The sequence below is a fragment of the Pteropus alecto genome, unplaced genomic scaffold (assembly GCF_000325575.1).
Source record: "Pteropus alecto unplaced genomic scaffold, ASM32557v1 scaffold41, whole genome shotgun sequence".
Classification (NCBI taxonomy): Eukaryota; Metazoa; Chordata; class Mammalia; order Chiroptera; family Pteropodidae; genus Pteropus; species Pteropus alecto.
In genome coordinates, this window is record NW_006430464.1 from 2,417,979 (window position 1) to 2,434,242 (window position 16,264).

At 52.2% G+C, this 16,264-nt stretch overlaps 1 protein-coding gene and 1 pseudogene across 1 annotated transcript in view; both read left to right on the forward strand.

Annotated features, from left to right (window-relative positions):
• Positions 1-7,086: 7,086 nt before the first annotated feature.
• LOC112482224 lies at positions 7,087-7,205 on the forward strand (annotated as a pseudogene).
• A 7,058-nt stretch (positions 7,206-14,263) lies between these two features.
• LOC102890282 (cone-rod homeobox protein) overlaps positions 14,264-16,264 on the forward strand; it is a 3,087-nt gene continuing 1,086 nt past the window's right edge. Inside the window, exons 1-2 of the mRNA XM_006905070.1 lie at positions 14,264-14,363; positions 15,068-15,219. Coding sequence (XP_006905132.1) covers positions 14,264-14,363; positions 15,068-15,219 — 252 coding nt within the window. The remainder of the gene's footprint in view (positions 14,364-15,067; positions 15,220-16,264) is intronic.

The following is a 16,264-nucleotide window of genomic DNA, read 5'->3' on the forward strand; positions in this document are numbered from 1 at the left end:
ACTTTACGAAGAACCACATCAAAGGAGGCCCAAAGGCAGCTCGGGGCTTTAAGGGAGGGGCCGTGCGCAGGTGTTCCGAGGTCTGGCCTCTCCCCTGGTGGGAGCGGAGTTCCGAGATCGCCCAGCACAGCGCGGGGTGCACGGGAAGGGCCACGTAAATGCTGGTTCCCTGGCCTGGCGGCTGTCCGCCTTCACAAGCTCCTCCGGGCGCTTCGCACACACGCACACCCCAACCCGCACCCAGAAGGTTCCAGCAAGAGTGCGATTCTGAGGCAGGACGGGACACCAAGCCCCGTAGCCTGAGAAAAAGAGTGTTTTTTGTTTGTTTGTTTGTTTGTTTGTTTTGGGCGCTTCGCACACGCGCACACACCAACCCGCACCCAGAAGGTTCCAGCAAGAATGCGGTTTTGAGGCAGGACGGGACACCAAGCCCCGTAGCCAGAGAAAAAGAGTGTTTTCTGTTTGTTTGTTTGTTTGTTTGTTTTTGTCGGAGAGTGTAATGCACGCCAAAGTTAGGGTCAATGAAAAAGTTTCTCGGAGAAGGGGTGACGCTCCACAGAGGCAGAGAGAGAGAGCCTAGGAGAGGCTCAGAGGGGCAGAGCCGGTAGAGAAGGGAGACAGAGTAAAGGCCCAGAGCAGGCCCCCCCTCCCCCCGGAGTGCAGGGGAATTCAGTCTGTATATCGTTCTTTAGTTTCTGTGAATGACAGTTTAAAGACTTCGCTTGCCGGTTTCCTTTGATATGGACATACGGAGAAGAAGGAAAAAAGAGGAAGAATCTATAGCTGAAAAGGGACGAATACGTCAGGCCCCCCTGGCAGTTCCCAGCCTTTATTCCGTAGGTTCCCCATGGTTCTAGCCGCAGGCAATGGACGATTTCGTTCTGTGTGGGGCGCTACTTAAAGACTGTTCTCCCTTCCCGGGTGTGGGGAGGGGTCGTCACTGTCCCCGCAGACACCTTCCTTTGTTCTGCAGGGCTGACCGGCACGAGGCGGGCCCTGAACACAGCTCGATGGAACGTTTTGGGGTCTCTGGCCTCCTCCCTCCGTGAGTTTGTGGGATCTGAGTCCCTGGAGTTCTCTGCAGAGACGTATGTCCCTGGGGACAGGTCCTGAGCTTTCAACGAACGTGCTAGAGACTCTTTCTGCTCATCCGACACCCCACACGGGCCCTCCCGAGGGGCTCCCCTCCACTGCGGAATCCTCTGGTATAACCAGTGAGCACCCCGCTGTACACGTAGGAAGTTTGGGGTGCCCCTCACGGCAGCCTCCGCGAGCCTCGTACTTTCTACCCGAAGACGCCCCCCAGAGAGCCACAGTGGGAAAACACTTTCCGGGCAGGAGAGCGAGGCTTCTCGGCTTCCAGGTGCCCTCCCGGACCCTGGGTCTCTTCCTCTCTGTCTCTGGCCTTGGGTCTCCCCACTCTTGGCTCCCGGACTCCCCTCTGGATGCCCCGGCCTCCCGCTGGGGTCTGAGCGTGTGAGACCTCTCAGTCCGGTGCGGAGGGGGTCCGGATAAGCAGCAGAAAGAGTCTTCGTTCTATGCCGACATCTGTCCCCTCCCCTCCCCCCACAGCCTGCCGTGTGTCCTCCCCCAAATCTGCCCTAATTCCCCTGCTGCTCTGCTGAGGCCGGCCCGGCCTAAGAGGATTGGGGCATTTGCTAAGTGGGGCCGGGACAGGGTCAGAGAACAGGCTGTGGGGAGACCCAAGGGCCAGGACGGCCACAGGGTGGCGGCAGAGAAGGCGGGGACCCAGAGGAGCAGAGGGACGGGGTGAAGGGGACAGGGGGACGCACTCCCTGAGTGTAAGAAACGGCGTTTAGAGGGTTGAGAGGGTGCCAGTGCTGATGGATTTTATAATTTATCGTCCATATAAATCCTGACTTCCTGCCCACTCTCCCCTCTCCGTCCTTCCGGGGGTCCAAGGGGGTTCTGGAGATTGGGAAATGGGTCCAGGCGTGGGGGTCTGGGGATGTCTGACTGGGACCCTCAGACGTGACCTGGGGGCTCTCGGCCTGGGAATATTCTGGAAGGGTCGGACCTGCCAGGAATCTATGCAGAGCCCTAGGGTATCTTGCAGTTTTGGGGTGCCAGTAAAGCATTAAAAAATTTTTATTATAGAATTTTAAATACATTTTAATCAATTTAAATATGTATATTTTAATTCTTCAGTTTTAATCTTTAATATAGTAAACAGTGACATAACCAATGGCGACAAACGTTCTCTGGGTCCTCAATAGCTTTAGGGGACCCGGCCGTGTCCGTCCCAGTGACGGTCCCCTGCAGACCCCGTCCGTGGAGGGCACGGCTGCGAGGGACAGACAACCGCAGGCCCAAACAGCATTTCTCTCCGTTAGCCACGCATCTCCAGCCGAGGATCTCATTTCTCCACGTCTCCGTCTGCCTCTCCCAAGGACCGGAATCTATCATCGTCACCTCCAGAGCTGGCCATCTGCCCGGGGTACACACCAGGGCGGCGGTCACCGTCATCAGACGGAAAGGTGCCCCTGAGTTCGGCCAGTATTCTCGCCCCAAAGCAGGGAGCAAGCAGCTCTCCCCGTTTGCCTGGTGCAGGGTTTCCTGGGAAGTGGGACTTCCAGGGCTGAAACAAGACAGTCCCAAGAAAACAGGGCTGTTTGGTCGCCTAGTCCCTCCGTGCCTCATGGGCCCGGGCTTACGGGCATCCTGTGTCTCTATGGTCCAGTCACTACAGGGTTGGCATCCCCAGGACTTGGCCCAGCACCACAGGCTGCGTAAGGCCTGTTGGGGCCCAGGGAGTATTATATCCAACATATAAAATAGAATAATAAATATAACATGTCATGTAATAACACACGCGTGTCTGCGTATGTCTATATTTATATACCCATCTGTATCTTTTTCATTTGTGCGAAGAAATGAACATCTTGATAAATCTTCACAGAGTGAGCACACTCGATAACCAGCACCTAGAATAAGAATAAGAAACGAACATGACCAGCCCCCCAGAAACCTTCTCATATCCCCCCACTTTCTCTCTATCCCCCCACACCAATGGCAACCATTATGCTGACTTCCGACATAGATCTGGGGTGCCAGATTTTACGGTTTGGGGGGTCACACCATATTCTGTCCTCCTCCTCCCCTCTCTCGCCCCCTGCACACTGTTCCACGCTCGGCTGCTTTTGCTCGGCATCGGCCTTGTGAGTCCGCGTGTGTTTTGCCTGTCTCGTCGTTCATTTCTCTTGATTGTGGAACGCAGCTGTTCTCAAAGGGGTCTGGACAAATGCTGACTCTCACACAACCTCTCAAGGTGTAGAATGTGTCCGCCACCCAAAAAGTTCCCTAATGCCACTTAGGGGTCGGTCCCCCCTCTCTTCTCCAGGCAGTGACCTCTCTGACTCTTTAAAAATATCGTGATCTAGTTCCCGTACCATAAAACTCGCCATTTTGAAGTGTACAATTCAGCGGTGTGTAGTATGTTCACGAGATGGTGTAACCGTCACCGCTTCGCCCCAAAAAGAAACCCCATCCCATCAAAAAGCCTTTCTCCATTCTCTACTCACCCGCAGCCCCCAGGAACCATTTTCTGATTTTAAAAAACCGTTGCGTGTTCTTGAATTTTGCAATTCTACAGTCCGATGTGTGTTTTTCAACACCATCTAACTCAATTCTGGCACTATCTACTTGGAGATAGCATTAACTTAAAAATAAAGGCTTCTCGAAGCGAGAGGCAAACAAGAGTTTATTTGGGATCAATAAGAATAGCTGTTCTGGAAGGAAACACGGATTCAGGCAGAAGCCTGAATAATGTTCTAATCAGGAGACGAAGGTAGTGGGTATTTATGAGAAAGAGAGAGGGACGATGACATCGGTGGAAGCCAGGCATTTCCATTCGTGCGGATAACGTCGCATAGTGACATCGATTCTAAATAACGTTTTCGATTTTCAGTCAGTCGTCATCTCTTCATCTTTGTAAACAGTAATTTGGGAAACAAGGTTGCTTAGGCCCAGTCTAATGGTGCTGACCAATCAGCTATAGATCAGAGGTTCCCAGGACCCCATCTTTGGGTTGGCCAACCCATAATTATTAGGAAACAATGAATTAAGCAAGAGTGTTTATTTGGGATCAAAGAATTGCAATTCGGGATACACGGATCTGGGTAGCAACCCGAAATGTATCCCCCTTGGGAGCAAAAGTCAGGGGTTTTTAAAGGAAAAAGAAAAAAAGACAAAGAAAGTTTGCATATGTTGTTTAGAAAGAGTTTTGATTGGTATTGGAGGGGGAAAGCTGGCCTTGACCCAACATCAGTGGCTGCTAAAGCAATCCCTAAGGAAAAGCCCATTACTATAGCAAGATGCAAGTCTTCTTTGTAGAGTCCTGAACCATCTGTGGTTTGTCCCAGTTCTGAAGTTCACGGTTCCACCTGGCGAGGACAAACGTAAAGGTCAACTTCCTTAAACGGCCTCCCAGCTCCATTTTAAAACCGATTCTGTTTTATTTCACCTTTCACAGGTCCGATTAAGTGGCTAGAGCAGTTCACAAAACTCAGGAAGACACTTCCTTACGAGATTACCGTTTATTATAAAAAGATGTTAAAGGGTCCGGATGACCATCTAGTTGAAGAGGTATATTTGGCAAGATTCAAAAGCATCTCAAACACAGGAGCTTCTGTCCCTGGGCAGTTTGGGGTGTGACACCCTTACGGACGTGGATGTGTTCTGATTCACTGAACCGGAAGCTCTCAGAACCTGTTTTGGGGTTTTATGGAGGCTTCAGGACATAGGCATGATTGATTAAGTCTCCGGCCATTGATGATTGATGTTTATCTTTCACGACCCAGGAGGCGGGGCGTGGCAGGAGGAAGGTGGAGACTGAGATTCTCACCACTAATCGCTAATTGTGAAGGTTCCCTGGCAACGAGCTCATCAACAGGTCACCTAGGGGCCATCCAACAGTCGCCTCATTAACATAACAAAAGACACCTTTATCCCATTCTTCAGAGGGAGTTCCAAGGGTTTTGGGAGCTCTATGCCAGGATGGGGACGAAGACCAAAGACACATTTCTTGTTATAAATCGCAGAGTGTGAAACGTCTCTGTTGTACGCGCAGCTCGCTGCTCCTTCTTGATGGCTGAGGATTATTCCATTTTATGGCTGTGTCTCAACCTGTTCTTTACAACCTGGTAGACGTTCGAGCTGTTTCCTCCTAGGGACCAGTATGACATACAAAAAAGTTGCTATGGACATGTGTATTCATTCCCCTTGGATAAACACAGTCGTGTGCCGCTTAGCGACGGGGCTGTGTTTTGAGAACCGTGTCGTCAGGCGACTTCACCGTTGTGTGAACATCACAGATGATGCAGCCCCCGCCCCCCGCTCCCCGACGCTGAGGCTGCGGGGTGCAGCCCGCCGCTCCCAGGTTGCAAGCCCAGGTACGAAACAACATCAAGCACGAGAAAATGATGCGATCCAGAGACACGTGATGAACGTGAGAGGGACGAGGTCGCCGCTGATGTAACACACGCTGGTTACAGCGCACAGCTATGTTAACAAGTAGAGAGAGAGAACGCTCGAAAATAATAATAAAAGTGTAGCATAAACCAGTGGCATCGTCGCTTGCTTTCATCAAGCATTAATTGTGCACGGTACATAATTTACGTGCTGCACTTGTATGTGACTGGCAGCGCAGCAGGCGTGTTTACACCAGCGTCACCAAAAACACGTGAGTGATGAGCTGCACCTCACTGCTGGGAGAGCTAGAAGCACGAGGCCACGGGAATGTCGCAGAGCCATTATGGTCTTACGGGACCGCTGTCACCTCTGCGGTCTGTTGACCAAAATGTCCTTATGGGGCCCATGACGGTACCTAAGGGTGGAATTATGGGATCAATTTCTAGGATTCAAATAGTTGAGCTTTATAGAAAACAGCCCAGCGGTTCTCCAAAGTGACAGTATGTCACATTCCCACCAGTGGGGTTTGAGAGTTTCGGTTGCTATCCGTCTTCACCCACACTTGCGATGTTAGTCTTTTTGGTCTTAACCGTTTCGCTGGGCATGCGGTGGGAGCTCATTGAAATTTTAACTTGTATGTCCCCGATGACAAATGATGTCGAGTGGTCGTTTGTCTCGTTTTGTTTTGTCTGTGAGCATATTGGCCATTTGCATACATTTCGTGACGTGTCTCTTCGGGTTATTTTACTATTGAGGCGAAGGAGTCTTACATATTTTTGATATAAGCTCTGTGTTTTGCAAATACTTTCGAAAACACTGTAGCTAGCGTTTTCTTTAACTTCATGATGTTTCTTGAAGAGTGGAGTTTTCCCGTTTTGACCAAACCTCATCTATCAGTTTTCTGTTTCATGGTTATTGCTTTCCGTGTCCTGTCTGAGAAAACTTTGCCTACTTCCTGGTCAAGAAAATATTTCTTTCTTTTTTTTTTTTTCTGAGCGTTCTATACTATTGCTTTTTCACATTTAGGATAGTACTTTATCTCACACTAACTGTGTGTTGTGTGAGAGAGTCTGAGGGTTGTTAAAATGTGCCTCTCCAGTAGTTTAAGCACAATTTCTTGAAAAGATTTCTCTCTTGACTTGCTTTGGCACTTTGGCCAAAAAAAAAATCGGTTGACCAGAAAGTCATGGTTAATTTCTGAACTGTCTATTCTGCCCCAATGAGCTATTTCTTCGTCCTTCCGTGATCCCACACTGTCTTGATTGCTGTAGCATGACAATAAGTCTTAAAGTCAAGTAGTAGAAGTTCTCCAACTTGCTTTTTCTTCAAGATTGTTTTGACTCTTCTAGATCCTCTGAATTTCCACACAGACTTTTGGATCGGCTTGTCATTTTCAACAAAAACATCCTTCTGGGATTTGGGTTGGGATTGCAGTGAATCAAAAGATTCGTTTGAGAAGGACGGATGCTTAACAATGTTGAGTCTTCCAATCCATACACGTGATCTAATTTGGGTTTTTATTATTCTTATTCTTATTATTATTATTATTAGTTTCCGAATATATTTCATTATTGAATTGGGTCTTCTTTAATTTCTTCTCTCAGCTGTGTTTTGTAGTTTTCGCCAGGACAATTCTCTGGAAGAATCCTCTCCTTCGTCTACGGCCCTGCCACCCCGAACATGTTCGATCTCATCTGATCTCAGAAGCTAAGCAGGGTCGGGCCTGGTTAGGACTCGGATGGGAGACCACCTGGGAAGACCAGGTGCTGCAGATGGAAAAAATAAAAAAAGAGAGACTCAGTCTCCTTGGACAGGATTTATGGATGAATTGGATGTGGGAGGTGTGGGAGGACAAGGCCGAGTGCCCCATTTCCTCCTGAGTCACTGGGTGTAGCTGAGGAGGCAAGCTGCTCGCCCCAGGGGGTCTAGTGTGGATGCGAACTCACTAGTTTATTTGACCCCAGGGCCCCTGCGCATGACTTTCTGAAATCCGCCTGTCCACCCCCTCCCACCCTGGGGGAACTCTGCGCCCTAGAACCGACTAGTGCCAAAATTCTAAGAGGAACTGCCACCCTCTCCAGGGAGCCTGCAAGGGCCTGTTTGCTCTTTCCTCTTCCCGCATGGCCGGCCTTCCTTCCCTGCTCCGGTGGGCCAGGAGGGTCTGTTATAGGACTGGACGCTCCCACCGATTAGCCTTCTGACTGGTCACTGAGGGTCAGACGGCCCCTCCCTCTCTCCCTGTCACCCCTGGCTCTTCAAGCTAATGAGACCTGCCCTGATTCCCCAGCCAGGCTGCTGGCCTTAATCTCTCCTGGCGGGAGGTCCAGGGGGGAGGCCGAGAAAGAAAGGGCCCCTTCTGGTGAGACACAAGGACCCAGACACAAGGCAGAATTACCCGGATCTCATGCACGTCTATGTGTGTGTGGGTGTGTGGGTGCGTGGAAGTCTGGGGACGTGGGGAAGCAGAACCGACCCACAAGGGACCAGGAGCTCAGGGAGATATTAATATCCAGAGATACACAGAGAGAGGGAGGGAAAGAAAAAAACAAGGTGACAGAGGAAAGAACAGTCAGAAATACAAAACGAGAGAATGACCAAGATAGGAAGCAAGACACGGGGAGAGAGAGAGAGAGAGAGAGAGAGAGAGAGAGAGAGAGATTACACTAGAGCTCCAGAGAGAGAGAGAGAGAGAGAGACAGAGACAGAGACAGAGACAGAGAGACAGAGAGAGAGAGAGAGAGAGAGAGAGAGAGAGAGAGAGAAAGGAGAGATTGGGGCTTGAGAGGTTGGATGAAGAAAGACAGAGGCACCGACCTTAAGCTGGGGTTTCAGGGAGAGGTGGACAGACAGGGGGACAGGGACAGAGAGACACAGAGGCTCAGAGAGAGACAGAGACACACAGATGCCCAAATCAAAGCGGAGACAGACAGTCACAGAGAGAGAAAGATAATAGGAGAGAGAAAGAGAGACCGTCCAGGTTCCTCTGGAAAGACCGGGACAGAGAGACGCGGAGATGGAGAACGAGAAAGTAGCACATGGGCCAGTTAGCAGAGGTGGCCTAGCCCGAGGCCCAAAGAAAAGGGAAACTGAGGCACAGAAGCCCCAAACAAAGGTCAATGGCGTGGAGGGAGGGAGGGAGGGAGACAGAGAGAGAGAGACAGAGAGAGAGAGATAGTCAATGGCGTGGAAGGAGGGAGGGGGAGAGAGACGGAGGGAGAGAGAAGGGAAACCGAGGCAGAACGAAAGAACAGTGAGGGCAGAGCGGAGACGAATTAGTTGGCAGACGTGCTGTTGAGAAGCGGACGGGTCACCCAGGAGGCCCCGCGCCCTCCGTTGGCGGGCGCTCTCGCAGGGACCCCCAGCATTTCTCTCCTTCCTCTTTGATGGGACAGTAGCCCAAGCTGGAGGAAACTCCAGTTAGACCTCAGGAAGAACTTCCCGGAGTCGCGGGGGGCTCCCGGTCGCAGGCAGGAGCTGGGGTCTCCTTTCTCCATCGGCCCTAACGTGGGGAGTGGAGGGGATTAGGCGGACGGGCGCCCCTCCCCCTCCCAGCCAATGTCACCTCCTGGCGCCCAGTCGAGTCCCCCACCCCGGCCAGGATTACTCTCCTCAGATCCAGGCCACAGCAAGTGACATCACTCCCGGCCGGGGCTTAAAACCTCCCATGTGAGGGGACCCGTTTTCTTCAGCCTCCGCTATCTGACAACGCCATCCAGGACGTGGGCCCTGTCCCTTCTTCCTGAAGGTGAGTAGCCACAGGAGTACCAGAGAGGACAGAGGGCGGGGGAGCGAGAGAGGGGACAGGAGCGGAGAGACGTTGGGTCCATTTCATCCACGATCGTTTTCGGCGTCCGGCGCAGGGGCCGGAGCGATGCCACGTAGAAGAGAGGGTCCATCTTGATGTTTGGGGGCACGGCTGGGTTGTGACTGCAGCAGGAGAGAGTGAGGGTCGACGGGGAGCTGGCCCATGGCATGGGGACGAGAAGAGGATTCGGGGATGGCACGTTGGTGCGGTGACAAGGGTCCAGGGACGGGGGCTTCTCGCCAGTTTGAAGCGCCTACCACATACATCTCCCTGTGGTGCTGTCTGTAAAACGTCTCCCTACCTGAAACTTTCCCTTCGTGTACGTGTTTATCCACGAGTCGCGTCTCCCCATGAACCTCGACTTCCCCCCACGCCTGGCATGTGGTCGAGATGCCGAAATAGTTGTTGGGTAGACGGGCGGGTGACAGAAATAGGATCGAAGGGACGCTCGGGCAGAGGGCCAGGGCAGGAGGGAGGAAGGGCGGACCCAGGCTGGGGATCACCATGCCGGTCGATCCATCACCGGGGTCCTCACTGCTCCCAGAGGCTCAGGTAGCGGCACATGCATCTCAGCTGCTTGTCTCGCCCATGGCGGGGCCTGTGGATCCAACGAGACAAGGGCGGGCCTTGAAGGAGGCTGACGTGGAGTCCCACGACCCCAGGTGTAAAGCCTGCCCTTACTCGCTGTGTTGCTTCAGGCCCTCCGCGTGACGTCTCTGGGCCTCGATTTCCTCACCTGCAGTGTAGGGACGATGACAGGTCACCACGATGATCCCGTCGGATGAGCCATGGGAAGCCCGTGTCACAGGCAGGGGACGGGGCTGGCCACATCCTAGTTTGGGGGATCCTGGGTAGATTTCAAAGTCAAGGGCAGAGCTCTGGGGCCTGAAATACCTGGATTCTATTTCTGGCTGTGCCACACACCCTTCGTGTCACCTCGAGAATTGACAGAACCTCATTCAACCTCGGTTTCCCCACCTGAGCAAGGACATCTGAGCTCCGTGGGGCTGCAGTGAGCATCCTAAGAAGCCATGTGTCTTGTGGTTGGTGGGGGGGGGGCGGCGCACAGGCTCGGGGGACAGGTGCCAGCTCAGCACCGACTGCTGCTGACGTGCCTGACAGGACTGGGGACTCTCCCTCTCCGAGCCCCGGTGTCCTCCCGTGAAGCGGGATGGTAATAGGACCTACCTCCTAAGACAGCGGTCCCCAACCTTTGTGGCACCAGGGACCGGTGCTCCTATGAGAATCTAGCGCCTGATGACCTGAGGCGGAGCTGAGGCGGTGATGCTGGCGCTGGGGAGCGGCTGCGAACACAGACGACGCTTCGCTCGCTGGCCCTCCGCTCACCTCCTGCTGGGCAGCCTGGTTCCTAACAGGCCACGGACCGGTACCGGTCCACACCCAGGGGTTGGGGACCCCCGTGACCTAGGAAGTTTTCACTGGATCATCAGCTGCCCGGCCTTCCTCCCCTGTCCTCAGGCTCAGTTTCCCCACCTGTAGAATGGGGCGATCTCCGCGAGTATCCACAAGCATTCAGGCCTCACCTATCAGAGCACCTGCCCAGGTGGGAACCCGGACCCAGTGGCTACTGAGCACCCCCCTGGGGCAGTGGTGTCCCTCACCCCACCGTTTGGGATCATGAAACACCATTGCTTTGAAATTCTCCCATCGGGATGGCAGTAAGGCTGCCATCAGGCTCCTTGGGAACTCTCACCGGAAGGTACACGTCGTCGTTGTCTTTGTCCGTGCTTCTGGAGATCAGGTACACAAAGCCGAGTAGCTCCCGAGGGAGGACACCTGAGGTCCTCACCAGATAAAGGTTTCCACGGGACTGTGTTCTTATTCTCTGCCGACATCTCGTGTGTGAAGCTCGTCTTGGATGTCCGAGGAGCGGCCAAACCCTCTGTCCTGGAGGCCATCGTCAGCTGCTTGATCTTGAGCTAACGCCGTCCAGCCTCAGGCTCAGATTCCCTACTTGTAGGATGGGATCGTCTACTGAGAGAATTCTAGGCGTTCCAGAAGGCCAGCTTCTCAGTAGGATAACCTGGCGTGGAGTCGGCAGTGAAGACACTGAATGCTTTTGTTCCAGGCCCTGGCAGTTGTCCCTAGCAGGACAATTTCACAGTTCTGCCCGTTTTCGCTCTCCAGAGGTTCTCGTGGAACATCATCGCTCCTCAGAGAAGACAGAGAGGGGACCCGGGCTGGGGGCTGGGAGAACAGGGCCCTTCGGAATTCCCCAGGGTTGGGATCCTGGGTCCCCATCACAGGCCGGTGTGTGTGACCCTGGGCGAATCACGGCATCTGAGTCTGAAGACGTTCTCATCCATAAAACAGGAGCATAACAGTAAAACAGTCTCTACCTCCCTAGACTCAGTGACTGAGGACTCAGTGACATCCTGCACAGAGAAGGCTCGCGTATGAGTTATCCATGGAGCATAACGCGTCACCCCCAAACTTCTCAGCTTGAAACGGGAAACGTGTGTGAATCACACAGCTTCTGAGGGACGGGAATCCAGGAGGGGCCTGCTGTGGGATTCTGGCTCAGGGTCTCTCATGCTGCTGTGTTCAGATGTCCGCCAGGACTGAAGGCTTGACTCGGGGGCTCCGTCCCACGGCGGGAGGCCTCCGTTTCTGGCCACATAAATCTCTCTACAGGACGGCAGGAGCGTCCTCCAGAGGCTGAGCCAGCACCGGAAGTCATGCGGTCATTTCTGCGATAGCCTCTCGGTTGCACACATCAGCCATGTTCAATTTGAAGGACAAGTCAAGGGCGTGAAGACCAGGATGAAGATTACTGGGCGCTGCCTAAGACATACACAGATTCTTAGGATTTGGTGTCGTTTTGCTTTTATTATTATCAGTGCCGGGCAGCTCCGAGGTCACCTTTCACTGAGAGGTCTCCCCAGATCACTCATCTGAATTAGGTGCCCACCTCACCCCAAACCCCGTCACTATGGTATCATGCCGTTCAAGTCTCTCCAGAGGTCTTGAAACTCTCTGAAAGCATTTCGATTTTTCTAAAGAAAACTTCCTTGCCCACCGTCCATTTCTCTGACTCGAACCTGCAAGTTCACTCCCATGAGGACAGAGGTGCCGTGTGCCTTCCTTCCTGCTACATTCCTAGTCCCCAGAGCATGGAAGACTCTCGAAGAATGTTTATGGAACAGACAGGAGGACCTCGATTAATAATAACTAGAATGCTCCCTCCCAAGTGACAGACAAGAAGGGGCGAGAGCTGAAATACAGGTCCATTTTTTATTCGCTTACTCGTTTTTCAAATATTTATTGGGGGACACAGCAGGGATGGAAATATATTTAGTCCTTACACTGAGGTAGCCGAACGATGTGGGGGAGACAGACAGGTAAACAAACTTATAAATGCATTATATTTAACACGCGCGATGTTCTGAACACCAGGAGAGAGAAAACACGTGGGTGTGTGTGACGTGTGTGACGTGTGTGACATCCAGTCGAGGGCGTGGAACGGCTCCGCTGGGAAGCTGTGTTCGAGCTGACACCGTGGAGGAGGAGAGGGGTTAGCCGGTGAGAGGAGCTTGGGGACACGGGCAGAGGCACTCCTGGCCCAGGGAACAGCTCCTGTGGGTGTCCTGAGACGCTGCAAATTTTTCCGAGTCATCTTAACCAGGGCGAAAGGGAGCCGTGGAAATGTTCTCATGTCTTTTTCTTTCTTTCTTTCTTTTTTTTCCTTTCTTTTTTTTTTTTTTTTTTTTGAGTTTATCGATGATTTTGTTTTTGAAAAGGTTACATGCGTATCTGATTACAAAGTCATTCAAACTCTAAAAATAAGGTACAGATAAAGCACACCTCCCGAGGAGCACTTTTACCTTATGCCGTGTCCTTCCTGGAAATTTTCTGTGCACAGACAAGCACATGGATAGAGCACGCCTCCCGAAGAGCACTTTTACCTTATGCTGTGTCCTTCCTGGAAATTTTCTGTGCACAGACAGGCACATAGAATAACAGTGATGATAATAATAACAATAATAGATATAATCATTGCCGTGTTTTAAAAGTCACAAATGGTAACATGCTCTACATGCTGCTTGGTACCACATTTTTTTCTTTAAATATGTATAATATATATTCTATGTACATAGTATACAATTTATATTATACATAGTGTGGTCGTATATGATCTCTCTCTCACACACACACACACTCCTATGGTCGAAGTGCAATTTAAAAATATCTTAAAACCAACTCTTAAAAACATATGTAATGAAGGCAGGTAAAAGGCTTATTTAGGTCGCTGGGAGCCAGCTATTTGAGAGGTGAACTCGAGGATCAGAGGCGAATGCAGTGACTCCCCCGTTGACCGTTCCCGCTCACGATGTCACGGACATACACGGTCCACGCAAACACATGTACGCCCATCGCGACGTCCGTCCATCTGATCCTTCACACACACACCTCCATCCATCCACCTAGAACACACACACCACCTGACAGGTCCCAAGCAGTGGTGGGAGATGGTCGCTCGCAGACACTTAAATGCCATCTCCCCTCAGGGTGGCCAACCGGCCCCGTTGGCCTGGGACCCTTCTGGATCTGGCCCTACAAGTGCCACATCGCTAGAAACCCCTCTGTCCCAGGAAGGACCAGGACAACTAGCCGGTCACCCTTTTCTCCGTGATTCCGCATGAGGCGGAACATAGTTTTCGGGGTCAGAGAACGAAGAGGTTTTGGAGGGGAAGTGGCCGGATCGGCTGTTTTAGAAGGACAGAGCAGGGAGCGCGGCTTCCACGTGAGCTGTCGCCTGCAGCTTCGGCTCTGCTTGGCGGGACAGAGGGACAGAGTCTCGGTGAAGCGTCGAAGTCCCTAAGAGGCGGGCAGGTTTCTACAGGTGGGGAAACAAGCACGAACAGGTGAGAGCAATTGCCCAAGGTCACATACCGAAGAAGAGAGAGCGGAGGTAGGATCTGACCCTAAGTAACCGGGGAGTGTTTGAGCCCCGCCCCCTCTTCTCTTGCAGGCCCGCCGACCCGGGCCCCAGTGTCCCCCAAGATCATGATGGCGTATATGAACCCGGGGCCCCATTATTCCGTCAACGCCTTGGCTCTGAGTGGCCCCAGCGTGGATCTGATGCACCAAGCTGTGTCCTACCCAAGTGAGTATCGTCCTGCTTCCCGTCACCCGAGGCTGGCCCCCATCTTCTGGGGTCCCCTTGCCCTCAAAAAGAAGGTGTGAGCACTTGCAGGGGTGACGTCGGGGCCATAAACAAATGCAAAGATGCTACCCCGTGTCACTTCAGGATGCAGAAAAGCATATGGACATTCATAGACGTTTAGGATAGTGGCTCCGTCTGGGCTGAGGGACGGGGAGCCAGCTAGAAGGAAGCCCAGAGGAATGGCCATCTGTGAGGGACACTGTATTTCTAAGAGAAGTGAACTCTCTCACTCTCTCTCTCTTTTTTTGTGACATTATTCTTTAGCTGTTTGTTTTTTTTTTTTAATAATTAAGTCAAACATTATGAACCTGCTACTTTCATGAGCTAAAAATATTTGAATATCCAGTGTCATGTCTTAGTGGCCAAGAACTTTTAGAAAGGGGACAAAAAACAAATCATACACCTCCTTACAAGGCTAAAGCCAGTTCTCCTTGGGGTGAGGCACGAGCCCCAAAGTGACAGGCAAAGAGGGACCCCATTCCCAGGGGAGCAGAGGCAGGTCTGGGTCAAGGTAGATAAACACCCAGATAACGGCTTTCTGGAGTCGCACGCACCCCAGGGCCTCATGCCAGCGGAAGACGAGAAAGGGCTGAGGAGAAGGGACCGAGCCACCCGAGGGTCCCCTTGTCCTGTCCCCCGTCCAGGCGCCCCGAGGAAGCAGCGGCGGGAGCGGACCACCTTTACCCGGAGCCAGCTGGAGGAACTGGAGGCTCTGTTTGCCAAGACCCAGTACCCGGATGTCTACGCCCGCGAGGAGGTGGCTCTGAAGATCAACCTGCCCGAGTCCAGGGTTCAGGTGGGGTGTTTGGGTCCCCGGGCCCCTCCCGGCCCCTCCGGGGACCCAGAGCGATGGGAGGAGGGAGAGATCACAGAGTAACAGCCACAGTCAAAAAGGGCCCTAACACCCCTCCACTGGCCTCGTCTCTCACCGCCTCTACCCTTCTCCCTCTGCTCCAGCCAGTTGGCCTCTGGGTCTTCCTCCTACATGCCCACCAAACACACCTCTGCCTCAGGACCTTTGCACACTCCGTTCCCTGTACCTGGAAGGTTTATTTCCTGTCACCTGTTCAAGTCTTTTCCAACCGATCAAGTCACCTTGTCAGTCCATGAGACCTACAGCCGCGTCAAATTTAAAGCTGTGACCTTTCACCGCCCCCCAACTCTGCTGCTCCCCCTTATCCTGTTCAACTGGTTCTTCCATAGTATTTACCACTTTCTGAAATACTATGTGATTCACTTACTGTTTATTTACAATCTGTCTCTCTCAAGTAGAATGTCAGCTCCACCCATGTGGATCCCCAAAGCAGGCGAGACGGTTAACGCGTGTTTATTAACGGATTGAACGAATGAATGTACACATGTGTGTTTACATGATCGTATGTGTGCTTGGATTTATGTATGATTGTATGCATGATGCATGTACCGTATATGTGTTTGTATGGTTGTATATATGTACACACGATTGGGTGGATAAATGTGTGTAGGTGTATGTACATACAATTGTATGTGTATGTGTATGTATGTATATGTATGATTATATGATTGGATGGATATATGAATATATGAATGATTGGATGGATGGATGGATGGATGGGTGGATGGGTGGATGGATTGTGGATAGATGGATGGATGAATGGATGGGTGGTGGATGGATGGATGGATGACAGATGGGTGGATGGATGGGTGGGTGGGTAGATGGATGGATAGATGGATGGTGGATGGGTAGATGGATGGATGGTGGATGGATGGATGGATGGATGGATGATGGATGGGTGGATGGGTGGATGGAGGGTGGATGGGTTGATGGATGGTGGATGGATGGATGGATGGATGGGTGATGG